This window comes from Ammospiza nelsoni, chromosome 9 (assembly GCF_027579445.1).
Source record: "Ammospiza nelsoni isolate bAmmNel1 chromosome 9, bAmmNel1.pri, whole genome shotgun sequence".
In the NCBI taxonomy this organism is placed as follows: Eukaryota; Metazoa; Chordata; class Aves; order Passeriformes; family Passerellidae; genus Ammospiza; species Ammospiza nelsoni.
In genome coordinates this window covers 14152439-14180373 of record NC_080641.1, presented here as the reverse complement: position 1 = coordinate 14180373, position 27935 = coordinate 14152439, and the positions used below count along the sequence as shown (strand labels likewise).

At 39.9% G+C, this 27935-nt stretch overlaps 1 protein-coding gene across 1 annotated transcript; it reads right to left on the bottom strand.

Annotated features, from left to right (window-relative positions):
- Positions 1-119: 119 nt before the first annotated feature.
- CFH (complement factor H) lies at positions 120-27935 on the bottom strand. Its single transcript, XM_059477970.1, has 24 exons — positions 27700-27935; positions 23704-23889; positions 21859-21964; positions 21074-21150; positions 19290-19484; positions 16926-17096; positions 15305-15484; positions 13662-13862; positions 12241-12411; positions 11721-11897; positions 10672-10848; positions 10341-10514; positions 8980-9162; positions 8186-8368; positions 7328-7510; positions 5953-6132; positions 5348-5554; positions 4543-4728; positions 3681-3857; positions 2540-2716; positions 1885-2067; positions 1100-1300; positions 652-846; positions 120-509 (listed from the first exon to the last, which is right to left on the bottom strand). Exons 1-24 carry the CDS (start codon positions 27758-27760, stop codon positions 490-492), a joined length of 3951 nt encoding a protein of 1316 aa, XP_059333953.1. The 5' UTR covers positions 27761-27935; the 3' UTR covers positions 120-489.

Below are 27935 nucleotides of genomic sequence, written 5' to 3'. Positions count from 1 at the left end.
TGTTCAAAGGAGACTCCATTACTTGCTCTTTCTGCTCAGGCACTCAGGACACTCACCCCAGACTCATTTCCAAGCAAGTGCATAGACAAGAAAGTAGGAATAGACAAGGCCAAATATGCTTTGTGTGCTGTTAATCAAATTAACTGTCATCTTTAATTCTTGCCTCAGTATGCCACCAAAGCCAGCCTGTTTTCAGGCCACAATTGTTAATGAAATAACAGTGAGATCAGGATAGAATGGATAAAATGTAAGCACAACCTTTTTCTGCATAAAATGTAAATACATTTACAAAACTAGATCTAATGTGGATAATATGCAAAGACAACGATCCAGTAATAAAAACAAGAACAAATTCCAAGACAGAACATTGGCTAAGCTGGAAACAAAGCACAGCAAAATGGGAAACACCAGGAAAAATTGAGCTCAAGTCAGGAGATTGGTTGAGGGCTCTGTCATTGCTGCAGCTGGGCTCTCTCACGTCATTTCCTTTTACCCAAACAACGACAATTCTGTGTAAAGAAAACAAAAGGGGAAAAGGCATCGGTACCAATCCTGACAGACTCCAGGGGCTCCTCAGAGCAGTGAACAGGAAATTTCAGCAGAACTGCCTCCTACAGCCTGTGCCCCATGTCTTTGGCAGCAAGAACTTACCCTGACAGCGAGGATATGGAATCACTCCATCCAGGCACTGGGTGCTGAATCTCTCCCTCTGGGAAACCGGCCGGAAGTGGGGCTTGCACTCAAACACAACAGGGTCCCCTGAGACATAGTGAGAGCTTGACTGCCTGGCTGACTGCAACTGAATGTTGTTCTCTTCCATAGTGCGCCTATCCAGAATACAGTTGCCTGCAGAAAAAGAATTCTGTTATTTGCCTGTAGATCTCACACTGAACAACTGATGCTCTGTTGGCACCCCCTGTGAGTGCCCCAAGTGCCCTTTCCCCAGCTCAGGTGTGCTGGGCAATGACTTCCTGAGGACACTGCCCCTCTATTCCTGCAGCTCCCACACCCTGGCTCACAGCCAGGAAAGCCAAGGGCTTTCTGCTTCCCTTCAGCACTAAAAATGCAACAACAGAGCAGCAAAGAGGGGATTACTTACTTCCCAGTGTGCACAATGGGTAGTTCAATGTCCCCTCCACACACTGGACTCTGAAGTTGGGACTACTTGGATGTTCCAAATATCCTGGTTTACAGCGGAACTCGATAAAGTCACCCGATGTGGAGTACAGTTTGTCTTGGCCACGCCATTTCAGCTCAATATTGTTTCTGTCCATATCTTCCTTTGATGCTGTACAGGCCACTTGAAAAAGTCAAGAGAAGAGTTGTCAGTACTTCATACAGACACACCACATGCTTTGCCCCTAGAGCCTATAGAAGTCCTTCACATCAAAGACGCTTCCAAGTGTGCTCTGACCCTCTGTTACTTGCAACAGAAAAGACATTCACATCCAAGCTAAAGGAGAAAAAAAAGACTTGGGAGAAGCCTTGTCACACTGTCAGTCATGCAGGGCAAGAATGAAACACAGGTGGGGAAGACACCAAACACCAATGAACTTCCCCATATATATTTTTGAGAGATCCCTCCTTCCCTTCTGCTCTGTACTTCTAAATTTGTTTTCTCATCACAGAGGCACTCCTGGCTTTCCCCAGCACTGACATTCATTCAGACCCATCCTCCTGGCTCACAGCCTGCTGGGTGGAGCTGTGACCCCAGCCCACAAGCCGAATTTTAGCAGAAACTCCTTTGAGACAAAAGGAGGACACGCTGCTAATTTGCTCTGCCAGCATTTCGGTCCCAGCACCAGTGCTGCCCTCAGGGTCTCAGAAGAAGACAAGAGGAGCAGTCACACAGCCTTTGGCCACCCAGCACATGCTTCAACCTACCCAGGCAAACTGGGGGGTCTGTCCACTGCCCATTGCGACAGGTGATTGTCGGAGATCCTTCCAGGATATAGAAATCTGGGCATTTGTACTCCACAGTATCACCTTCTTGATATTCTAGCAAGGGGAAGTGAAGAAGATCTCCACTTTGAATAACTGGAGGTGTGCCACATCTCCCAGCTTGTCCTGAAAGAAATTTCCCAATCAGCGAGGAAGTTCAGCTGCAGAGAAGGTCTGGTCAGAAATACCACCCACACTATCTTGGCACTACTTTGAGAAGTGGAGTAAAACAGAGAGAGAACCAAACAGCTGGCAGGAGCAAGAGTTTCTCATTTCTCCAAAGTTCAGGCTGACAACTGCCAGCTCACCCCCTCTGAGCACAGTTTAAGTGCTTGCAGCTGTCTGCAGGGTTTCTTCTTGTCCTGCATAAGGTGTGGCACTTGGCCCTCTTGAGTGAAGCCACCTGGGTACCTCAGCTTGGTAAATTCACACCATCTGAACAGAGACCTGGGGAATGGCCTGCCTTGTCCTGAATGTGCCAGATTCATGGCAGCTGTGCACCGTGAGGGCACTGAGATGCTAAATGACAATGAGGCAGCTTCATGATGCTATCACTGACAGGAGGCTGAATGGAGAGAGAGAGACAGAGACAAGTTACCTTTGCAAGTTGGCAGCTCTGTCCAGGACCCATTTTTACACACTACAGTAGAAGGCCCAGTCATCTTAAAATTATTCCAGCACTGATAATTTGCACTCTCTCCAGGCATATACTTTGACTTTCTAATACCTTCAATGCTACCACCAGCAATTTGTGGAGGAGGATCACATCTCACATCTGAAAAAAAACATGGCTGGAGTCACCTTTCCAGTTATTAAGATGTTCATCTATACAACCACAAGTGAAAGGAATTAGCCTTGTTAAAATTTCTGTACAGATTTTCTGCCTCAGGTGGGTCAGAGGAGTTCATCATGGGGAAAGCAATGAGGTGTGGCAGTGGCAGCAGAACACTGTTTGGGACTCTCAGGAGATGTCAGGGTCAATGAGAATTTCTAGAGAAAGCCAGTGTTTCTGTACTTATATACAAGAACCACACCAGCCTTGTCTTTCCCTGGGGAGCCCTGGCCTTCCTGGAAACCACAGGGGTAGCAGCCAAACAGATTCCCTGCTGGAGTGCAGAGCTCTCCAGTGGAGGGCTGGCCATGCTGCAGGAGCTTGTCAGCCTGTGCTGCTCAGGGCTGGGTAAGCACAGCCAGCTCCACGGAGCTGTGCTCACCCTGCAGCCACAGGTTGGAATGGGGGACTCTGGAGCATTCCTGAATGTTCCTTGTCACAGGAACAATCTTTCCACTTCCATGGCCCTAGCAGATCTTACATGGTTTAGATCTGGGGCTCTGCTAGGCTCTGCATTGGCCAGAGTGGAGCACTGCAGAAGAAGAGCTGCTTCTCTGTCCTACTGCTTCTTCCATTCAGCTTCAAACACAAGAGAGAAGCCCTTAGGTGTGTGTCCACTGAAAGCCACTGAAGTGGTGGGCACTGGCGAAATACCAACAGCATACAGGAGAATGACAGAGCAGCACATCTTAGGCCCTGCTGCTTCAGGAACATTTTTTGCTATTGAAAATATCCAGTATCTCTAGAAGCATCAAATTTAATTAAATTTCTGTGCAAGAAAGCAATAGCAAGTTCAAAGCTGGGGCAGCCAAAGAAAACAAGTAAAAAAGGCAAAGTCTTCAGAGTATTTCAATAGAGAACTGGTTGCCTCTACACTAACAGGCAAGGTGAAAGCACAGATTCCTACCTCTGCAAACTGGGGGTTCTGACCATTGACCATTTGAGCAAAGGATGTAATTTGCACCCGTCATCTGGAAGTTCCTTTCACACTGATAGTGCACCCTGGCCCCGGGCAGGTACCTCTCCTGAGGAGCGTCTGCCATGCGCGCGTCGGGGATCTCCGGCGCAGCTCCACAGCTGACATCTGCAGAGAGAGGAATTGCAGTGAGAGACACAAAACCCACACAGCACGGCATTCCAGAGCTCCTGGTGGGCAACACAAAACTCACACAGCACTGCATTCCAGAGCTCCTGGTGGGCAAAAAGCACTTTGAGGAATGCACACCATTTTCTAAAGGTAGAAAAAGAAGGTTTATTCTGATATATTATATGGTTTATTCTGCAATGCTTCAGCACCCAGTATTTTTTGCCTATAAAAACTAAAAAGAGAGGTCACAGAGATCAGCCAGCTGTGCTGCACAGCATTGTGTGCCACTACTTTGGAAAGTGACACAATTTATTTACTATTTGAAGATGCTTGTCAGCAACTGACATGCTAGTGATGTGAAAATAAGATCCATTGCCCCAGAGCTATCTGCTCCTTTGCAGCCAGGATGCTGGATTCCTCCCTAATGTCTGCCTGCTTGACTTCAAGAGAGCCAGGATTCAGCTACCAGCTCCAGCCCATGGGGAGATGATTGCTTTGCTGATCTACCCTGCTTGTTGTTTTCCAGAAGCTAGAAAAATAGGTGTGGTAGCAGCCCATTCAAAGCAAGTCACCTGTTGGCTCTATTGGCCTGACTCACCTGCATGCCCAAGTAAAAATTATCTTAATTCACAACATGAAATGCTAAGAAGGATCATGGATTACTTAGAAGTAGAACCCATACCTCTACAGAAGGGTGAAGTGGAAGGTGATGTCCAATTTCCCTTCCTGCAGAAAATTTCAGGGGAACCAACAATCTGGAACCCTGGACCACACTGGTAGCGAACTGTTTCACCAGGCTCATAAGATTCTTTCTTTCTGCCTTCAAACTGAGCATTGGCTACTTTTGGAACACTTCCACATGGCATTTCTGAAAAGATAACAGAAATCTGATGTGTGTGATACACATTGAAGAAATGTACTTACTGCATTGAACAGGGGCTTTAGAGAGCTATTTCTAACATCAGCACAGTCATCTGCTAACAGTGGATTATATAATTATAATTAGTTAATAAATGTATAAAAGGTAGCATACAGAAGATTAAAGAAATCATTCCCCCAAATATACAGACTTCAGCTGCTGAAACACTCCAATTCTGTTTCTAAACATGCCAGAAAGTTTTACCGGAGGCCTTTGTCCCTTGCTACCCTGACGCGATTTCCAGCCCTGAGGCACCACAGCCACTTTTAGTCACCAGTGGACTCTGGAAAAGAGATCTTTGGATCAGGTGGATATGCCTAGGACTCATCTGGGAGAGATATGAACTGAGCAAAGACTACAAGAATATGAAGGAATACTTAAAAACTAAGCTGCATTAAGGATGCCAGTTTTGCATCCAATCAGGATTTTTCTGAAGACATCCATGATGGAAGATTCCACAGCAAAATATGAAGTAGGAAAAGGCACTTTTAATGATCAATCTCCAGTTTGCAATTCTTTCCAGTTAATTGCGAAATGTACTTCAAAAAAAAGTAATTTTTGATATTACCCAAACATGAAGGAGCTGCAGTCCAGTTTCCCATAGAGCAACTTCTCTCTGTCGGTCCATTTAACATGTATCCAGAACGACAAACATACTTAAGTCTAGCACCAGCCAGATACATTGTTTTCCCTTCTCTTTCAATTCTTAAGTTTGGATTTTCAAGCCTGGGAGCATCAGCATATTCTACAGATTCTGGTGGCAAACATGGTTTTTCTAAAAAAACACAGACAACACAGAAAAACAATAATGCAAGAAAATCAATATTGCACCTGTAACTAAGTAATAAATAATTTACAGAATCGAGGACATTATTTAAGGCCTCCAGTCAAAACTGAGACTCTGTTAGGCAATATACTAAACAAAAAAATAAGCACACAGCTCTTGAGGGACTACCTGAAAATTGTATATGCCATCTCAGATAAGTCTGTGTAAATGAAAAAACTGCAGTTGTTTGCACCTTTTTAGCAACTTATGTTCTACTGCTTTCCTGCAGTTCCCTGTCCATGGAAATCTTAGGTAAGTTACAGCAGCCTCTCTTGCTCATGATGACTGCAGATGAGTAACACAGACATTCATAACAAATGATGGAAAAGAAATGTGCCAGTACTGACCCTCACAGTGAGGTGGTGATTGCCATTTCCCGTCTATACAGGTTATGTCCTTTGTACCGACGAGCTGGAAACCGACGGGACATGAAAAAAATGCTTTACTCCCAATCCTGAAGTTTCTTCCTGCTGTTGTCTGCTGAGTTCCAGGGACCTGAGGTGGAGATGGGCACGCATTCTTCTCAGCTGAGGACACATATTCATGTTACAATAGAACAAAAAAAAGTGTAGCAGTTCAGCAGAGATTACAACAGAAACAACTAAACCAACACTGGTGCTAGATAACTCCAATAGCTATCTCGAGCTTTGATTAATACTATGATCATTTGGCTCTGCTTCAGAAAGAGCAGAGTTGCCTTCAGCTGCTCATATGCTTTCAGAGTCATAGAAAAGACAGTCACAGCTGTCTACACCAAGCTAAGAAGGAGTTTCTTGTAGTCATTCCTTTCTTTCTCACAGAGCTGCACACTCTTGTGTGCTTCTCCTGTTCCTCTCTCTATAATGAACTCCTTTAGGAAAATTGAACCAAAGTCTGGAGTTTTGTTTTTTCTTCAGACTAAGCTGATAGAGCTAAATGAGAAAGCTAAAAGAGAAGAAAAAAATAGGCTAAATTTTTTCCACTCCAAGAATGAAGGACTCTTTCTGCCAAAGGAAAGAAAAAGGGAGAGAATGAGGTAGATGTAGGACAGAGATCTGAGGAGTCTTTCAGAGCTTGGTTTCTTGCTTCTAGTGGTTCCAGAAAACTGAGGAAGGGACAGTGATTGCCATACTTTTCCCACTTTAAATGTGGTATAATCAAAGTGAGAAATGAGGTAATGGTTGTTTTACAATCACACTTTCTAGAGACAACATCCTGTTCTGCCATGCATAAAGGCAGCCCTGAAGACATCGACCTCTGGTGTGTGACATATGGGCAGCCTCCTCTGGGTCTGTGCTTTTTCACTGGCCAACTCAGCTTTTTTCTCATAGTTTCACTAGGAGGGAGTTGGAAAATGGAGGGAAAAAATAGACAAGAAAAATTTTGAAGGTTTAGAGGAAATAAAGGAACTTTGACTGGAGCTTGAGCTACATGCTCTCTGTTTTGCATCGGGGTAAAGCCTTTTGAAGAATTAAGCTTAAACTTATCATTGCATCTTTTCTCACATCAGAAGTGCCAGCAACAACCATTCCAATTGTCAGAGTAGAGAGCATTATGTCTCCCTTACTAAAGTGGTGCATCTCTAAACCTAGTTACCTGCTCCAATGATGGCCACAATTACCCTTTATATAATCAAGTAAACCTTTCTATTTCAGCCTAAGGATAAAGCAGTGCTAAGAATCCTTCATAATGAGCATTTATCATGCCTGCATCAAAAGAAATGGTCCAAATGTAAGAACACACCTGTACATGCAATCTCTGGTGTCCATCTCCCAGACACACAAGTTGCCTGTTTAACATTTTCATCATTTAATGAACATTTATAACGTATAACTTTTTGGAACCCAGTCTTCCTTCTTGACATGGAATAGTGGCCAGAGTACACCAGCAAAACATCCTCTGGAATTACACATTGAGGGAATGCATCTGAAAAAAAATAAAAAGAGCTTAAAATATATATAATGATATATATATCTATATATATATATCTATATATATATATCTATATATATATATCTATATATCTATATCTATATCTATATATATATATAATATATATAATGATGAAGATGTCATCATTTGTACAGAAGTGTATATATATATATATATATATATATATATATATATAATATATATAATGATGAAGATGTCATCATTTGTACAGAAGTTCCATGTGAACTTGAGGAAGAACTTTACTGGGTGGGTGCTTGAGCAGGGACGTTGGACCAGCTGACCCACTGGGGCCCTTCCAACCTTACTCATTCTGTCACTCTGTGAGAAGGACTAATCCACATAAAAGTGGTTATGGTGGGACAAGCTTAACAAGTTGTGGCTATTAACATTACTTTTAATTCCTTTTAATAATTGACTTTAACCACTGGGCAAATGTCTATTTCTTTCCCTTTACAAAGCTGTAGGTGCAGAGTCTTTCCAGCATGAAGGACTTGCTTCCATTTAAAGGGAGTAAATTAAAACCACTCAGTTTTGATGCATTAAACTCTAGCATGTCTGGCTACATACTGATGGCTGAAGTCCATTTTGTAGTCAAATTTTGTATGCAACTGTATTACACTCACATCGGAAATATAATGGAAACATTACCAGCACAAACAGGTAAAGGCTTCCATTCTCCATTAAGACATTTTATTTTCATTTGCTCAGTATTGTCAGAGCCTGGTTTACATGTACAAGTTACTTCATCCCCATGTGAATACTGGGCCTGGTTTGCCTGATGCAGAACAACATTCGGGATAGAGGAAGGTGAGTCACAGGGCATTTTGTCTTCTGTTGAAAAGAAAAAAAGTATTCCATAATAATACAGGAATCACATATCAATAGCTGAAAAAAAAAACTTAAAATAACTATATTTGCATTTGGTGAACCAAACCTACACCCATTAATTGTAGCAACTAAATTTCAACACAGCTGGGGTATGTATAACTTTTAGCCAGTTTGCTAAATTGCTTTCCTGCCTTTTCCCTTCTTTTTCCAACACTGGCATGATCCACAGGTAGTTCCAGTTCACACTACAGAGTAAGAAAAACTTCAATTAATTCAAGTCACCTAAATCACTGGCTGTGATCAGTCAAAATTATAATTGATCATACACCTGCACATTCATAATGTTTCAGTCAGAATTGTTACAAGAACTGAAACCATTGTAGGGTCTCTTACAGGACTGCAGAGCTGTCACCTCTCCATGAGATCTGCAGTTCTGCTACAGCAGTAGTGACAGCACAAGGTAATGGCTTGTCATGCAATTTTATTTTATTATTTTCTTACTTTGAACAGAACATTACATCTGCTAATACATATTTTTAATTGTGAAAATATCTATGAGGTAATAGACTGCAGAGAATTACAGACTTGTCAGAAGTAAGAGCTGTGTAGCTTACCAATGCAAGAGGGAGGAGGTGACCACTGTCCATCAACACATTCTATTTCCTTTGATCCAACCAACTTAAATTCGCTGTTACATTCATATTGCTTTGTGGCCCCATGCTGGTAATGTTCCACAGAGCCACCAACAATTGTCCCACTGGGAATTTCAGGGGGAGCTCCACAGCCTTTGACACTCCCTGAAATCAAGAGATCAAGTCTATGCTCTGAATTCAGTACTTTCACCACAATTATATGTTAAGTGCAACATAAACCATATTGAATGTACCAATTAAAGTGAAGGAAAATCAGAGAAACAGGTTAAACAGGTGATTGATTTATGCCTTTGAATGTCTGGATTTGTGCTGGGCTGGAGATCACAAACAGATACATGTGACCAGGCTCACTCTTGTCTCTCATTTCCATGCACTGTCAATGCCTGCTCTGAGAAAAATGTTTGATAAAACCAACCCCGTTTTAAGGGAAAAAGTAAAAAAAGTGTAACAAGAATGGTAACTTCAGTATTCTTGAAAGAAAATAAGAAAATTGATAATTCTGCAAGGAATAACCTATGTCCTAAAAATCACCCAGAAAAAGACCCCAAAAAAACAAACCCAAAACAAACACCACCACCACAACAACAAACGCACACAAAACAAAACAAACAGACAAACAAACCCAAACAAAGCCCTCCATACACACTGTATATTAAAGGAATTCACTTTTGATGCAGTGAGTGGAACTCCTATTAAGGGAGCTTAAAATGTTCCTGAGTTAAAGAGCCAAATATATGAAACAGACTTGCTTTTAAATGCAAAAGAGTGTGAGCAAAAAGGATGACAGAGTAAAAGTCACCAAAAAAGTGATTGAGTGGGAGGTCCCTTTTTTCTTTTAAGCTTTGTGAAAGCTGTTGCACCTCATGAAAGGGCTCAGCACCAGCACAAAAAGCTCTTCTCAGATGCCAGGAAGTTGTGTACTAAATTAAGAACTCTAAGTAAAGGGATATGTATTTTCCTGCTGTATGAATGTACTCATCCTACTATATGAAACTAAGAATTTCATGGGAAAATCCTTCACCAGGTTTCTTTTTTCTTTTTTGGGTCCAGCTCTGTGTCACCTCCAAAACCATTTTTTTCCTTCAGTTTTATATGATCAGAAAAAAAAGAGCACAGGGTGCATTATCTGATAAGTATCAATATTAAAATGCCAAAACCAGGACCTTTGGAATACAGTAAGAGAGGACACTACTCAAATTAATCATTCCTATACTGCACATTATTTATGAAGTTGTGAAGAAGTTTTCAACATTAAAGTCAATAACCTGATTAATATTTTGTGCAAGCCATTTACTAGCTCAGTTTCAGTATTGCAGAATTACCTTGACACACTGGTGGTGATGGAAACCATCCAAAGTGGTAGCACTGAGAAGAGGCAGGTCCCACCCTTATGTAGTTTTTTGCACAGGTAAATGTCACAACAGCTCCACTGTGGTATTTACCCTCTTTGGGAGAGAAATTCCCGTTTCTCAATGGCAGCAGCATACATTCGATTTCTGTTGAGAAAAAATATTTTAACATATAGTGGACAACCTACTGAAAGTACATGAAATGCTACTGGTTACAACAAAACCAAAGAAAGGCTTAAAGAAAAAAAGGTTCACAGAGTATATACAGAGAGTGACAGTGATTAGCAAACGCAAAAATATTCACCACGACACTCAGGTTCTGGACTCCATTCTCCATTTTTGCCACATGTTGTGGTATCAGTTGGCATGTTATTTGTAGTCCTGTATCCCTCCAAACATGAGTACTCAATTGTATCTTCAGGCAGGAACACAGTTTTGTTTGTGTGGTGAATCAAAATGTTCTCTGGTGCTTTACATGATTCTGTAGAATAAAACAAAGTTAGTGAATTTAGTTATCCAGAAACACTGCCCTTTGGAAGTATCATCCCTGTAGGTATATTTGAAACATCAGTAATTCTACATTGTCTGAATATTATTGTAGAATATGCAGCATATTCACATATTATCTATTGTATTAATCTTCCAGAATTTGTCTAGAAGTAATTTTTAGGGTAAATATTTCATCCTTAGATTCAATTATTTCCTTTAGCCACATATTATTATCATTATCAGTATTATCATTAATATAAGTTTAGGTGTCATAGCAAATGGTTTGTCCTGCTGTTCCCATAGTCAGTTGTGAGTCAGAAAAAAGCCACAAAATCCTAGGTAAAGGCAGTCTGAAATAAAAGGACAAGATAAAACAGTAGCTAAAGTTGGTCAATATTATGACCAACATATAACAATACAAGATTAAGTCTCCAACTGTATGACAGCTGTGTTCAGGAGAGGAAGGAACTTTGAAATTATTAATTCTCTTAGTCTCTAGTTTTGTCACATTTAAAGTTCTTGGTGGAATGCCTTGGTTCACAGATGTTGCTTCATAAACTGGGAGTAAATTTGGGCAAATGTACCTTGTATCAGGGAAGAACCACTGAAGAGGTCAGTGATTACCATTAACTCAGTGCTAAAGAAATCCAAGAAGATCCTTTACATTTTCTCTCTATTTCTTGGAGCCTGAGAGAGGCTAATCTCTGGAGAATCAGCCCTCTATCTGAGTGTACCTCTGCCCATTAAGAAACCTCTACAAGTCAAAGTGACAAATCTGTGAGGCCAGAGAACATCACAGAATACCATGTCCACAGGACATACTGGTGACAATGACAGGGAGCCCTGAAACCTTTAGCTACTCACTGATGCACTTTGGAGGTGGAGTCCAGCCGCCCTCTTTGCACTGTGTGTGTCCTAATTCTTGTCCTTCTGGAGTCACAAACCCAGCGTGACATACATACAGGATCTTCTCCTTTAAATTGAATGTTCTCTTATCCGAGTTCAAATAGCCATTCTCAACAATGGTATCCTGGCACTTTTCTGAAAGAAAGATACAAGATTTCTTCCAAGTAAAGCACTGCCAAGCTACATGCATAAAAATCAGAGCAGAAGGATGACAGGAGAAACAGCAGTAGGATTGAGAAAATTGTTTAATACATGGTCAACTGAATACATTTTTAATTCCATACATTGTCAATACATAATGCTTAATATGTTATTTAAATGAATGGAAGTCTTGGTTGGATGTTTCAGACCTATATTCTGAGAGAAAACTTCTGTAGTATGTTAAATCATTTTGTGAAGGAGAGTCTTCATTTTCAGAAATTACTGCTACAGCAAATAGTTTTAGCTAGAAACCTCACCAAAGTGTAAGCACACTCACTTTTACGGGTACACCTGGGAGGAGGTGCCCAGCCATTCCTGGTGCATGTGACCTCGTTGTGCTGAGCCTGGAAGTCGGGGTGGCAGGTGTATCTGACTCTGTCACCTTCCACGAAATAATTGTTCCCGTATAGGAAATAACCGCCCGCCAGCGGTCCGGGGAAACATTGTTCTAAAGGAGGAAGGAAAGTACATTTAACCACAGAAGTTTCTACAGCAAGAACTGAGGGAAATGAATCCTTAAGAACTGTTACTAACAAACAGGCCTCCAAGCACTTTTCTGTAGCCTTGTGTCACAAAAAGACACTCGTGTGCAAATCTGAATGAAATAGTGTTTTGTTTCAGTGCCTTGTGGTGAATGGACCACAAGATCAAAACTGGAAGTCACTACATAAAGTAACAAGAGGTGGCCTAGTAACCAAAAATCTCTTACTCATCGTTCACAAGCAAGCTTGGCTCACTTCAGTGCTTCTCACATCGGTTTGCTCTCGTTCGTCTCTAAAATGTTGGTGCATGCCCACAGTGAACTCCAGCATTTGCCTCCAGGAGATTTTATCATTCTGTGGAAGTGTAGCAGCCTCTCAAACCAGCTCTAGAGATTTTAGCAACAGCTTAGGACGCTGGCTCTAAGGCCTCCTGTCCCCAAGAACCCAGACATAAGGCAGATGGCTGAAGAGATGTTATACTGTGTTATCTGAGTGCCTGCTCCTTTCCTCCAGGCAGGGCTCCACTCATTTCCTGCACTGAGCACCACTCCACTGAGGGCAATGAGGAAAGAGCAACCTTTTGTAGTCCACTTTTGTGCCCTACCAGTAGGTAGGTACTTTGCTGTGACTGAAGATGTGTGAGAGGAGGCCTCATCTCGCTGCTTTAGATTAATTTTAAGTCCAATTAATTTTAAATCGGAGTCAGTGTATCTGGTTCTCTTGCTGTTACCATGATCCATTTCAGCTTATTGCAAAAGTGTGACACCTTTTCAGCTCTAAAACTCAGTTTTCCAAAGGAACCAGGCAATGCTTTTCAGAGAAGATGAAGACTAAGTGCCAAAGTGCCCAAGCCACAGAAGGGAGAATATATTTACATAGAGTAGAAACTTTGTGTGTGCAGCAGTGGTGCAGATGAAAGTATATACTTTCATATTACCAGAAGCCAGAGAAGAGGAAGGTTTATATATATTTCTTAGTCTTATGAATATTTTCAGGAGTAAGCAATCTTCAAAATCCAAAAGCATGATATCTGAGTGTCCCCAGGTGACATTTTGTGCTCTGCAGATAGGAAGACAGTCTGGGTGCAGTTCTAGGGGTCCCCTAAAGCAGTTTGACTTTCAGCAACTGTTTTGTCTTGTGTTCCATCAGAACAAGTTCTGCTGCAAAGATCTTTGATAATTAACCCAGATTGAGTATATAGTGGAAATGTACTTACTCAGACATTTTGGCTCTGGAGACCAGCCCCTTTCAGTACAGGTAATTCGAACCCAGTCATGTCCAGTGGGGGTTGAATAGCCATTGAGGCAGCGGTAAACTACAGTCTGTCCAAATCTTTTTGGAAAGTATCTGTATCTATAGTACTCATCATAATAACTTAATTGGCCATTTTCTATAGGTGGGTATTCACACGGCTTCCCTTGAAACAGAATAGAACAGCAACAATATCAACACATGCACAATAAAAAGCTCAGGACACAACCCAGATTCAGCTTCATCATCTGAGTATTTTCAAAAATGGACAGAACCAGGACTGCACACCCTGGAAGATGGTAAGGAGTGCAGGAACAACCACACTCTGCTCCTGGGGTCTTTGCCTACAGCTGTGTTACTTCCCTCCATTCCATTGCAACCAGCAGAAATCCAGCCAGCACTCTCTGCAGAATCCTGAGGGTGATTTGTGAGACCAAAGGTTAGTATTCATTGTACAGTGAGATGGCACTGGAGAGGGTCTCGATTAAATTTACTATTCTGACCATAGAGGGAGCCCAGTCATCTGGCTCAGATATAGAAACTGAACTGTGAACTCTTAACACTGAGATGACTCCTGCCACCTCCATTTATAACCTTTGGGCTCCTGCACCTAAGGCTCTTCCTGAGTCTTTTCATTTTTATTTTAAAGCTGCAGCATTTTAATTTTCTTCTCTTGGTTCCACAAAATAACTGATCCTTTCCAGGGAAAAGTCCAGGATAGAAGGAGGAGATTCTCAGAAACTTCCATTCAAGTTTACCCAGGCTCCTCCCAAATGTTCTGACCCAGAGTCTACATGCCAGGGCAGAGCAGACCATTCAATTATTAGTGAAGTGGGGTCAGAATGACACCTGAATTTTAGAACCCGACTGATAAGAGAAAACTCAGATACTAAAAGAACATGTTTCAGAAATAGCTCTAATCATCTTATCCAAAGGTTCCTTTACAAGACTGATTTCATCAGGGCTTCTCTCACATTTGAAGTTTTATTTTCAGTGACCAAAGATGAAAGAGTGTTAAATTTTGAAACTACTCGCTAATTTATATATTTGGTTTTTTTATACTCTGCCTACTGGGCAAAACTGTCATTGCAGTTATGGGAAGTTTAACCCAAGAAATAACTCATCAACCATCAAGAATCCCTTGCTTTGTTATCTGACAGGCTATAAAATAGATAAAATCCTGTGACTGTCCATAACATCAAATTACAAGTAAAAATCTAGAGCTATGATACTAGAAGGAAAGGTATTTTCCAATCATTACCTGTGGTTTGGCTACTTTAAACTCCCCATGTCCTCTAACCCTGACTGGGATGCTGTTCCTCAGGTGGAGCACAAACCTTCCTGACAGTGAGCTGACTGTAGCCCATTTTAACAGATTTGCAAATACAGTAAGCGGTAATATGTGTGTTAATAAACACAATGTAAATCTGGATTACACCATTGTTTTTACAGGTGATTTTTCTAAACCATCAAATTAAGCTTTACAGTACAAAGAAAAAAATAAGCAACTATCATATTTAATGCTCCTCAAATTTTGCTCTTAACTTATTTTCTCTGAGATGCTTCCAATAATTCCACATTGTAACTTTACTGATGAGAGCTACTTACGGACACAAGCTGGTTCAGGCAGCCAGCCATTCTTGGTGCATTCAGCTGTGCTTCTGCCAGTTATTGCTTTAAAATGAAACCCATCATCACACTCTACTGTGATTGTATTACCCACTGTGTACTTGTCTTTTTGAGGTATAAAGTTCCCAGAGGAAATTACTGGAGGAGAGCATACAATTTCTAAATAAAAACAGGAAAAAAATAAGAATATGTTTAAGTGTATTGCATAAGTTCTTGTTTCCATACTATATTGGCCATAACTGTATAAAATTGTTAAAAAAGGTGTTCCTTAGAAGCGTGTGGTTCTGTAAGAGAAGAGTGATAGCTGTTACTGATGTCATGTTAATTAGAAGATTAAAACTTAATTGCAAACAGAATGGTTAGAGAAAGAACTGGAAGCCATCAAACCAAACCTAATTTTTTCCTTTAGATCTGCAGCTGGGTTTTGCTGGGCTTGTTTATGGACACTGTCCCAAAGGAGGACAATTTCACTGGCAAGTCCTAAATGCAGAAATAATTATACTTGACTAGGAACTGATCATTCAAAGGTTGTGTGATTAAGATTAGTGTCCTTCAGGGACACTGGAAGTACCTCAACAACTGAAAAAGGTCAAGAATATTATTCTAAAAACTCAAGATACCTTCATGCTCAAAGAAGTCAGGCTAACAGATTTATAAACTCCTGTCCTTTGGGGGTTTTGTGTCTTCTTCGAGTTCAGAAAATATCACCAGCACCCCGAGGGCTGGGAGGGGATGACTGTAAGGTAACCACAGGTTGGTGCTGCTGTGCTGTGGGGGTGGGTGAATCAGTTTTCATGCACACCCTGTTGAATCCTCTAGGTCCAGAGATAAAGCCAGTAGGATCCAGAACCATTGTCTGAGTACACCTCAAGTAACAGAGCCCAGCATATGAGTGTCCTTTTGTTTGGCACTCCTTAAAAGCAGTATGTTGTCAAACTGTTGGCAATGCATATTAACTAATGACATTACTAATCTTGAATCAGAAAGGTCAAAAACTGAGTGGGTTCCAAGACTGACAACAAGTCTTTATTTCTAAAGGAGTCTTTCTGGAAGAAGTCCCAGGAAGGTGGGTGGTGCATAAAATCCTATCGTGTTGCCCTGTTGTGAACATTTTTTTTCCCAGTTTCAAGATTTTGGCAATTTCTTGAAGAAAATTCAAGGCACTGATAAATTCTTCAAAATTTTAATGAAACTACTTCAGTTGGGATATGAAATGCATATACAGAGATTTAAATACAGCCTTTAAGTGCTGTAATTGAAGCAAAATGCATGACCCATAGGGCTGATGTCAAACAGGACTAGCCTCAGGAATTATGGGTTTGTCACATGAACTGCTCAGAAGGCATTTGAGAGTTAAAAAACAATAGGGACCTTTAGCATTGTAAATATATGAATTTGTAGAGATTCACAAGATTTTGGTTTTGCTCCTGCTCCTCATGGAAAACTCTTATTCAGTTCTTTGGGCCCCTCAGCACTTAATCCTTCCAGTTTTCATGGACATTGGATGTGGATGGATTATTTTGTCATGAACGAACTTTTTAATCTCTAAAATTAATTCCAAACCCAACTAAAGAGCAAAACTATTTTAGGGAAGACTGACCAGTGCAATAGGGAGGTGGATTCCATCCTGATGCAGTGCACAGTGCATCTGCTTTGTTCCCATATTTGTATCCTTCTTTACAGAAAAACTGCATTAGCTCATTTTCCTTGTAAGACTTCCTTGGAGAACGGACATATCCATGAAGGATTTCTGGCACATCACAGTTAATTTCTGAAATTGAAACAGACAAAAATTCACATATTTTAATTTTTAGTTGCTCAGGATAAATTTCTATTAAAATAAAACTTAGGTTGGTTTTATTTTTGGTTTGGTTTGTTTGGGTTTTTTTGGTTTTTTTGGGGGGGTGTAGGGGGTTAATTTGAATTCACAAAAACTTTTGCATTTGGAAGCTGTTTGGAACTTATTTGAGCATTTATTTGATTCTGAGTTCCAGGTGGAAAATGTGGTGTAGCACAGCTTCAATTGCAAATTGGTTCATGAGACAGATTTCAGGGCTTTGATTTGTACTTTAATGGATTTAGAATCAAGAGATAAGGCAGAAGACATTCCAAAATAAGACATTAGGCTAGCTGAAATTTAGGATTTTCTATTTTTCAGATAATTTCTTTGTAATTTCCAACAAACCTATTGTGCTCTCAGAGCCAGTAGACTATTAGTTAAATCAAGACATCAAAAGGAGAAAAGAATTTAAAGTATCTGAAAATTGACACTAGAATTCTTGATATCTATAAGAAAACATCAATGTTCCCAGTTCCTTGCCAAACCAAATAAAACCACCATGATCTTGCAGTTTCCTAAAAAGGCATTCATACAGCCAGAAGATATTCAATGTTTTGTTTCTGAGGTCACAGAACAGGACACCAAAGAGTTCTCTTGGATTCTTTTACTAAATTTACTTTGTGTTTAAAATGAAATATTGCTCATGAGAACGGTCATTGTTTAATGAAATTCACTATATTCTGGAAATGTTACAAGCATAAATGTTTAATTCCACTTCAGGCTGTACAAAAAACAGCAAATGGGGGTTTCTAAGCAGCAAAAAGCAGTACTGGAATTGTGAACAAGCCATAAATATATTTGCCATCCTGATATGTGTATTCTGCTCTTCTAAACACATACTTCATGATCAAATAACATAGAAATAATCTAAGAAACTTGATGTTCTGAATATTTAAGTGTTGGTTGCCATAATCTTCCTGGGACTCATTCTCATACCCTGACAATCCAATCCCATCCATTCTTTTTTCAGAAACTGGGAGGAATAATCCCATCCACCAGTGCCAGCTGCAGGCAGGGCAGTGTGGGATTGACTGGCTGAAAAGCAGTTTTGCAGAAAAAAAAAGCTGGTGGTCCTGATGGACAGGTTGGACAGGCCCTTGCAGCAAAGCAAACACTCTTGGCTCCACTGGGAAAAGTGCTGCCAGCAGGCCAAAGGAGGGGATGCTGCCCCTCTCCATCTCTGCAGGGCAGAACTCCCAGCAGAGGAAAGATCAGGACATAGTGGAGCAGATCCAGCGAGGGACAGGAGGATAATTAAGGAATTGGAAAAACTGACAGGTAGAGAGAGGTTTAAGAGATCTGGAGTAAGGAAAGCTTGGGGGAGGAGGGCAATCTGTTTTACATGAGTAAATTCCTGGCTTCAGTGGGGCAGGCAGAAGCAAAGGTGATGGAACTGGACCTTCCTCACTGGCCACCAGCCATACAGCGAGAAGCAATGCGCACCAAATGAAACACAGGAAATGCCACTGCTAAGTTTTCACTAAAGACAGTTCAACCACTGCAGTGGGTTACCCAGAAAAACTGTGCATCTCCATCCTTGGAGATATCCAAAGCTGACTGAACATGTTTTTGAGCAACTTGCCCCAGCTAATTGCTTTGAGGGACCTTCAGAAGTCCCACACCACCTCACTGATTCTGGGGTTCTGTAAAAACTAAACACAAACCTTCCAACTTTTCCAAACACATTAGTGTGAGGAAAGAAAAATCTAACTTTTTTTTTATTCTATCTACCGTAAGAATTAAAATCCTACTTGTTAACTAAACTTGGTTTACACAGATTCAAAGTTGTTTCTGATTACTTTAGTTAAATCAACACTGAACTGGTTGACTCTTATGCAGACATATCAAAGAATTTGTGTGCAGCCTGGTAAAATATACAGCTTGTAGGAAAAATATGGAACAAACAGATGCTCTATTATCCTTATATTAGTATCCAATACTATTATATTTCTCTTTCTTATCCTACTTTTTCATATATGCACTGGAGCTTGTTTACAGACACACCAAGCTTAGTTGCTGTGAGAGAAAGTGAAAACTTTGTGGCTTCCCATATGGTGCCCATGATTTAGGAGTCTGTGAGAACAAAGCATCTTAATGACACACAGTCAATAGTGTTCTTTTTACCTTTGCACTGAGGCACATCGCTGCTCCATTCTCCATTAGCAGAGCAAACAATTTCTTTAGCTCCAATAAGCTTGTATTTTGCATTACATTCAAAATTTACAACCTGGCCAAAGGAATATTCTTGGCCTAGCTCAAATGCACCAGTCATAATTATCCTTCCATTTTCAGGTTCTTGTACAGGTAAACACTTTATCACTGGAAAAAAAAAACACAAGGAAAGGAAAAAAAGTAATTTTGAGGTCTGTAAAATAAGCTGTCACACAAAAAAGTTAAAATACAGAAAAATCACTGTAATTTCTTTACACATATAAAAAAAATAAGACAGAGTATCCACTGAATTAGATGATCTCACCCAACCTAAATTATGGTTAGCTGAGCCTTGACTGACACCATTAAAATTTGCCAAAATCAGTTGACTTCGCTTAGAGTTGTGCCAAACTGAGTTTGCTATGGACAGTTTGCTATCTGGAACAGTGCTGAATTACACCATGCCTACAACAGTGTGTAATTAGGAAAAATTCTAGTTCAGTTCAGCTATTACCAAAAATTCTCATTAAGGATATCAGAGCAATTACGTTACTAAAGTAAACAAACACATTGGCAGACATTAATTAGAGCTCTTGTATCTCCCAATTATGTACCTGCAGAAAAAAAAGAATTAACTTATCTCATCAGATATGTCTTATTAAGGGGGGAAATGACTATCAAAGCTCATTCTTAGATGGATACGGATATCACTAGGCAGGTACAAAAGTGGATTTTGTTTTGTTTACCAAAGCTGCTTCTCTCTGACATTTGCCATCTTAGAAGTCATCTGCCTTTTCCATGAGCTCATATTCTGTCTCATAGGTTCTTCACATTTAGAGCACTCTACAAATTCTTTCTTTCTTTAATTCAGTGAAAACTCAACCATGACAGAAATAACTTAGGAGGACTTTGAAACTGAAGTATCTTGATGAGACATGACAAAAATGTTGGAAACCCTTGCTCCATATGGTGCAGACAGACCTCAATACCTAAGTGTGAGTGCCCTCAAAATCCAGTAAACTAAACGCAAAGTATCTAAATCCACAGAAATATTAAACCACAGACAAGCTCTTGTCAAGATATCTACTTTTATTTGCTCTTAGAGACCCTTTCCTGACATCAGATGCTTAACCCAAACAAAAATGTCACTGCTGCCCACATATGTTAAAATAAAGCAGTTAAAAATTATCCTTGTGAAGAGCAGGAACCTTATTTTCATGATCATACAGGCTTGAAACTGGTGAAAAGGTTTCTAAAACCATAATCTGAGCCATCCAGTCTATTAAGTCCTGATGTCTGTGTTCCCCATGCTCTCACTCTGGCTTACTGAATGTCTTCCTCATTAGTATGCTAATAGGGAGACCTTAACAAAATCTTAATGCTTAGGATGTTCACAAGGATGGAGGAGGAAAGTAGCTAAAAAACACACAGGCCTTCACACTGGCTTGAAACTCATCATCCCAAATGCCATTGGCAACCATGTTTTGTAGGCAGCTACTCTGTCAGGGCTTTTGGGGGAGAGCTTTAAGCCTGTCTGGAAGTGACAGGACTCCACTTTGGGAAGAGTTTTTAACAAAAGCTAAAAAGAGCTAAAGACTAAAAGAGCTGAGAAGTCACTGTAAGAGCTTCTCTGCTGCCTAACTTGACTTTAAACATAGGTGAATTAATACTAGTAAAGCAATCACAAACTATTTTAGATAGCATCAGACAGATATAAAGACAATTTAACAGAGAATTTAATGTCAAACTCCATTTACCTTCACAGTGAGGGATGTCATTGCTCCATCCATCTGCCTGACACTCACGGTAATTCCTTTGGCTGAGCATCTGGTACCTTACCAAATAAAAGGCAAAAAATGCTAAAATACACTTTCATTATGTGACAGAAACAACAGTGCTGCTGTTTTTGAAGCAGAGGAAGATGGCTTCAGGTGTTCCAGCATAGAATAACCAAAATGTGACAGCACTGAGTAGCTTTTTACCTGCATTTTCCCTATGTGCTGTCTTTTGTTTGCACATGGAAAAAATATCGAATCAAATCAGAGAGTAGGAAGGAATAAGGAAGAAGGCTTCTTCATTACAGAGATAGCAAGCTTTGGCTACATAACAAATGCACTCAGAGGAAGGACAGCTACTCTGAAAAGACAGTGAGGAACTGAAGGGATTAAGGAGAATATTGATTTTTGGAACTCTCTTGTGGAACTCGGGCTAGATTCCAGTAACATAACAACTGCAAAAGCATGGCTAAAGCACTGTACTAAAGCTGATTTGCTTTTCAGGAGGAAAATACCCAGACACAAGCACAATAATACCATGCATTTGACTTGCTGCAGTTTTCAGTGGAGAAGATAGATAGAGAATTTCTTTCAAGCATTTAGTGAAGACACGTGAGTCTGCCAGAAATATCTTCCTTCAAACATTTTTACAACATGTAAGCAAGCATTAAATATTAATAAACTGTATTACAGAGAATAAATGTATAACTGACAGTATAATTAACGCCTTATGTTAATTCTCATACATTGAATTAAATGAGTATTACCCATCATTACATCTGTACTCAACTCTGGCACCAAAAACAAATTCAGTTCCACTGGTAAGTTCAAAGAAACCAAAGTCAGTGTCTCCAGGATGTCCACAGGGCTTATCTGGTTGAAAAAAAAAATAAAAAAGGGAAAAACCCTTACTTACACCCTACATAGAAAAATGAAAATGAGAAAGCATTTTTCCAGTGATTAGTAGTGAGTATGGTCTTTAGGGGTTTCAAAAATTCAGAAATGTTCAGCAGAAGTTTGATTAACATCTCCTTTTTATCACTATTTTCATAGTTTTTCAATGATAACATACTAGAGTATGCTTATTCAAAAAAACAAACAAAACCAACCTACCTGCAACAAACCCCAAACCACAAATCAGGATCTTTTATTCCTTTAAAAAGGCTGAACTCATATTCATTTTCATGACAAACTTATGGCAATTTTCATACTATTTGTAACACCAAAGCCTCCAGTAGAGAATCCAAATCAGAAATGAAATTTCCTGAATTCTGTTGGGGACTGTGCTGAGTGAAGTAGGGTGACCAAAGGCACAGGAGTTATTTTTGGTCCTTAGTGCCTGCTGCTCAAAGCTCCCCACAGGACTTTCCTTATGGCCTGGCCCTAGCTTTTTGCTTTGGATTCCCAAAAGAGTGGAAAAGATGAACACTCTCACTCATCCTCTTCTGATCTCATAATATGGACTGCAAAATAAACTGCATAGCTGAAACCTATTACCCCTCCTCAGCAGAAATCTTTCCTGATTCTTGTCAAGCAAGGCAATTTAATTCTTGGGGCCTACCAACATCCTCCGTTTTCACCAACGAAGATGTGTTTGAGCAGGCCCCAAAGCTGCTGCAGGGGGATTCAGAGGAAATGGCAGCTCCTGATCAGTGTTGGTGTCCCTGTCCTGCCGAGGGACCCCCAGGATGAGCAGAGCATCCCCTCCTCTCCCCAGGCGCTCCGTGCCGGTGGCAGCCCTGCTCACTGGGTGGCAGCATTTGCTAAAACATCCTGCAAACCAGATTCTGGAAGGGCTCTGTTCACTCACCGCTGACACAACGAAATCTGAACACTGAGACAGAGACTCAGTCAAAAATGTAAAAAAAGCTATTAGTGACTTAATTCTTACTCAGGTGTGTATTAATCTCTCTCTGAACACCCAGGACTTATATTCTCAAACCAAATATTTATATTGTACCAGTAAAAATGTTGTATGTTAGATACACTATCATAACCCCTTGTTTCTAAAATTCCTTTGTGTTCACAGCTCATTTATTACAGAAAAGAAGTATCTACTCACTAATGATAACAAACTTCAATTTCTTCAATAATGAATTCTGTATGAGAGTGTGTGATACTTGAAAACTCTCAGCACAGTACGCTAGAGATAATAAATAGCAGCTCTCATCCTAATTGTGAATTACAGCTTAAAAGAAAAGGCAGGGAAAATAATTTCCAACTTGCAAGAAATTATATCTTTCATAGAAATAGTTGAATAATCTGTCTCTTGACTCACATTCAGAAGCCAGGTTTGTGCTTTATCCTGCTTAGACTAAAAATTTTTGAAAGCAAGCTTCTAAGAACTTAATAATTGATTTTAATAATGTAAATTGGGTTAGTAAGGCTGGTCTAGAATAAGATCTTCCGTAAAGAAAAAAATAAATCCTTTGATCGGAAGAAAAGGAACTTAAAAGAAGTTCCCTTATGCACATATCCTTTTTAAGGTGGTATTTTAAAGAGTGCAGAAACAAGTAATTTATGAGTAAAGGTACAATTTCACATTGACATCACTGGCAAGGCATATGGTCTGCCAGATCAAATGTCTGCAGATGTGTTGCACAAATACTTACTTCTGCATTCTGTCCCTGGACTCAGCTCCTTCCACACTCCATCAATGCACCGAAACCCAACTCGCCCAACTTTTACATATCCAGGCCGACAATTGTAAATTGCTTGGGTCCCATGGGGATAGGGAGGCTTGTCCCAGGTTTTAGTAGGCACTTCTTTTACTCTCCTAGGAGGAGGTCCTTCACAAGCTAGAAATTTTAAATAAAAACATTGGTGACTGAAGTACGTGCTACAAACACCAAAACAATCTTGCAATAGGAAATGTAGCAAGAAATCCTGGGGCCATTTGTGATGAGTGTTTGCTATTGAATCAGCACAAAATAGGAAAGTGACAAGGATCTACATTTTGTAGGAATGTGACTAGACATTTAGGAGGACACGGGAATAGCCAGGTGCCAAGGAACCATCCAGGAGAGTGATGGCTCATGAAACAGATTTTACTTACACAGCCTGCAGGGAGATCAGTGCCCTGGCTCTGACTGCAGACACCTCCTGCCCTTCCATCTGCAGCAGCTGCTCCAGGCCTGTCCTTCCACTGCCACAGAGAACAACTCTGGGCACTCTGCAGTCTCCTTTCAAACTATTTTCTTCTCCACCCACCACCACCTTTACTGACATTATTTCACACATCATTTGATTATGTTCTACCAAACCTTCTCTCACCTTTACCTTGCCTAAACTTTCTCTCCAGGCTCAGATCACCTGATATTCCAAAACTTATTTCCTCTTGTTCCTTACTTACAAGTTCCTTGTTACACAATATAATTAATTCTGGGTGTTCACTCTGACCTTCAGCTTCCAAGCATAGTTTGGGGAGTGGATGGTGGTGTCTGGTATTTCTTATTAGCTCAGTATTATACAGTCCTTGCCCAAAAGCTCCTTTCTGGGCCTCCTTCAGTGCACATGAAATGTACAGCCATGCCCATATGAACCACAACAAATGAACCTGAATTTATTTTATTAAGAAGTTCCTCAACAGCTTGAGAATGAGCAAAGTCAGACGAAAGAGGAAAGAAGCAAATGTTGGGAAACTCTTAACAAAAAATTAAATTATTTTGTCAAGAAATAATTGCCCTAATTTCAGTGACTAATTTTCAGGGCTTGGGTGACTGAAATGTACACATTTTGGAAGATGAAGTTTCACCCAGAGTAACGGTCTCTGAACAGCCTAGCTAATTAAATGTAATGAACTCTTGTTTTCCATCTGAACATGAAACGTGAGCATTCATCAGGAATAAATAAAACAAGCCCCGAGGAATAAAGCCTTGGAAAAGGAATGAAATCTCTGTATAGAAAGTAAATAGGAGAAGAAATGTCCACCAGGGAAGGAAATCCTTTGGTGAGTAGATGCATTACTCAGCAGAGACCTGGCACAGGTGTTCTCTCCCCAGTTCATCTGCAAGTTCATGGGTTTCAGAAAGCAGCAGCATCCTCACTGAAACCTTCCTATGGGTTACCCAGGTGCTGCCTGGAAATAGGACTGGGGGAAAAAATCTTTGGGATCTTTCCTTTGTGAGGGATGTGGAGTTAAAGCTCACTGAACTGCACTGCAGAGATGGCACCACACATTAAGCAGCTGATATGGAAGAAGGTGTATTTTATCTTCTCATTTTGTGTTAGAAACCCCAAAGTCTGGAAAGTGAGCTTTACTTGAATTTACAAAGACACATTGTTGAGAACTCATTTGCTGTATTTCAGTCAGGGGAGTACCAACCAAATTAGAGGCATAATTTTATAAAATGGTTTTAAAAATGGGGGAAAAAGATTTTTGCAAAGAAAAAAACACATTATTTGAAACTGTAATGAAATAATGGTAATTTTGAGTTTTAATAACTTTAGTTTGGCTCTTTTAAGGAGCCAGAGGAATTAGACAAGCTTTGACAATACTGCTGATGTGCTAAATGAAGAGTGTGCCCACACCCATTTTTTCCAATTATTTGATAAATATTTTCCCTCCTATGAATGATTACATCTGAATAAAAATTATTGTTTCTGTGCACTAGAGGGTACTAGGCTACTCTAAAAAACATAGGAGAGGCTTTTTTTAGCAAGAACAGACAGACTCAAATTCTAACATTTTTTGCAAAATGTAGGAATAAGCAAAATGAACAGGAATCCTCTAGCTGGTTCTTTCAAATGTGTTAAAAATTGTTAGTTTACCCAAAAAGTTCTTTTCAATGGCAAGAAAAAGAATGTTTCTAACTCCACATATTTCTAATTATACCTTGTTTGAATTAGCACTTTCAGTTTGCAAGCTGAGAGCGCACACTGAAATCCATAATTTAAAAACAGGTTATTGAGTACAGTGAGAGCTTCTCTATTCCTCCCTCTGAATTATATCATATATTTATTGCCTGCTGTGCAGAATGCAGCCTATTAACTCTTCCTTGCTTACATCAAACCCCCCTGCCCCCAATTTAAGATAATCTCTTTAGTCTCTTCACCATTACTAAGATTTGCTGGATCTCGCTGGGTTTTATCTCAACTCTTCCCCACTCCTGCCCTGATGTTAAACTATGAGTGACCATCAAGTGTCAGAGTATGTGTATGTGAGTCTATACATATGTATGTGTGTGTGTGTGTGTGTGTGTGTGTGCACTTTCTTAGTGGCTTGAGGTGAAGAAATCTGCTGGCAGGTTGTACTTCAAATTTATATTAATTCCACCATGCACTCACCAATACCAGATTAAATATTAAAAATACCATACTATATTAAAAAGCATGCACAGAATGGATACCTTCAAATTCCTTACTGACAGACAGGAGAGCTGGAATTACTCATTCAGTATTTACATGTGACTTGACCTCAGTTAGAAATAGCTCAAGCTGCTTTTTTGCCAACAATATTCTGTAGCAGCTTCTACAAAGTGCAAGCACAATTACAAATCCAGGTGCAAATGGCTTCCAGTCCTTGTGCAAAACCCAGCTCTCAGCAGAAGACTTTCCACAACTCTCACAGACTTTCAGCGTGAAGCTTAAACAAGAATCCTGCATGACCCATGGTAATAGCTGTCCTGGGTAAATCAAATTTTGCTGCATTCATATTTTTTTCCAATCTCCCTGACCTAAATAAAGCATTGTGAAAACAAAGTGCAAATTCAGGCAAACTTTAGTTTCAAATTCCAGGACTTTTCTGCACTTCTTTGCAAAAAAATGAGACTATTAGTTGCTTTGAGGCAATATTTATTTATATTTAATTAAGATAGGACATTGTTTTAATTTTCTGATTTTTCAGTTTTTCAAAGTGAAATCCATTGGATCTTTGTGATTAATAAGGTCTTCATAACTTTCAACTGAAATGAAAACCAACCTGAACTGAGCAAAGACATTGCAGCTCAAAACCACACAGCACTCTCTGCACAACACTCTATGCCAAGAAACTCAGATATAAAGCAAACAAATGAAATAACTAAGGATAAAAAATATAAAAACAAACGAGGAAAAATACACTGAAGAGAGAAACAGAAAAGACCAGATGTTTCTGAAAAGATACATAGAATACTAGCTACCTCTTCAAACATGAAAAAAGCATACCTGGATATATTTATCTCTTTTCCTAGACTAAAACCAGTCGGTCAATAGATATATTAGAAGTTTTTCAGTCAATGTAGTAATCATTCATCCTCCTCAGATCATCTTACAGGTTATTCCAGACAGAAAATAATATTCTATAAATGTGCATTTCTACTTTAATCTACCAGCTGCTTCCTGGATTTAGATATTAGAATAATTAGCAAACATAATTAACAGAAAATCAGTTGTCTGGCTCCAGTTTATAGTGACATAAAGCATTTGAAAAGTTGCGCAACAGATTAATAACAGCAAAATAAATAGGTGAAAAAAATCCTATGACAGGACACTAAATACTAAAGGTACTAAAAGCTGCCAGAAGAAATGTCAATTATTGTCAGAAGTTCATGAAAAAAACCTACAAAGCCTTTGCATATTGCTTTAGATACCACCTTCACACACACTCTAAGAGAGCAGTTGAAGCTTACCTCTTTGTGCAGCACAATGCATCCAACACACGAGCAGAGCTGCATAGCCCAGGAACGACATTCTAGAGATTCAAACCCTCAGCAAACACATCCAGTATTGCAGCCTACTTTTTTATTCATTACTTTGTGCTATTTCCACTGCTTTTTTACTTAACTGGTCCACGGACCGACCTTGCAAAACATTTATACTCTGATTTCAGCAGTCACTTCCCCTAAACCTCTTGCAACACACAAGT

Coding starts and splice junctions, on each gene's coding strand:
- CFH (XM_059477970.1), bottom strand. CDS start 27,760: ATGTCGTTCCTGGGCTATGCAGCTCTGCTCGTGTGTTGGATGCATTGT. Junction 19,485..21,073: donor TGACATCCCTCACTGTGAAG/GTAAATGGAGTT, acceptor TTTTTTTTCCAG/TGATAAAGTGTTTACCTGTA. Junction 3,858..4,542: donor CACTTCACCCTTCTGTAGAG/GTATGGGTTCTA, acceptor CTCTCTCTGCAG/ATGTCAGCTGTGGAGCTGCG.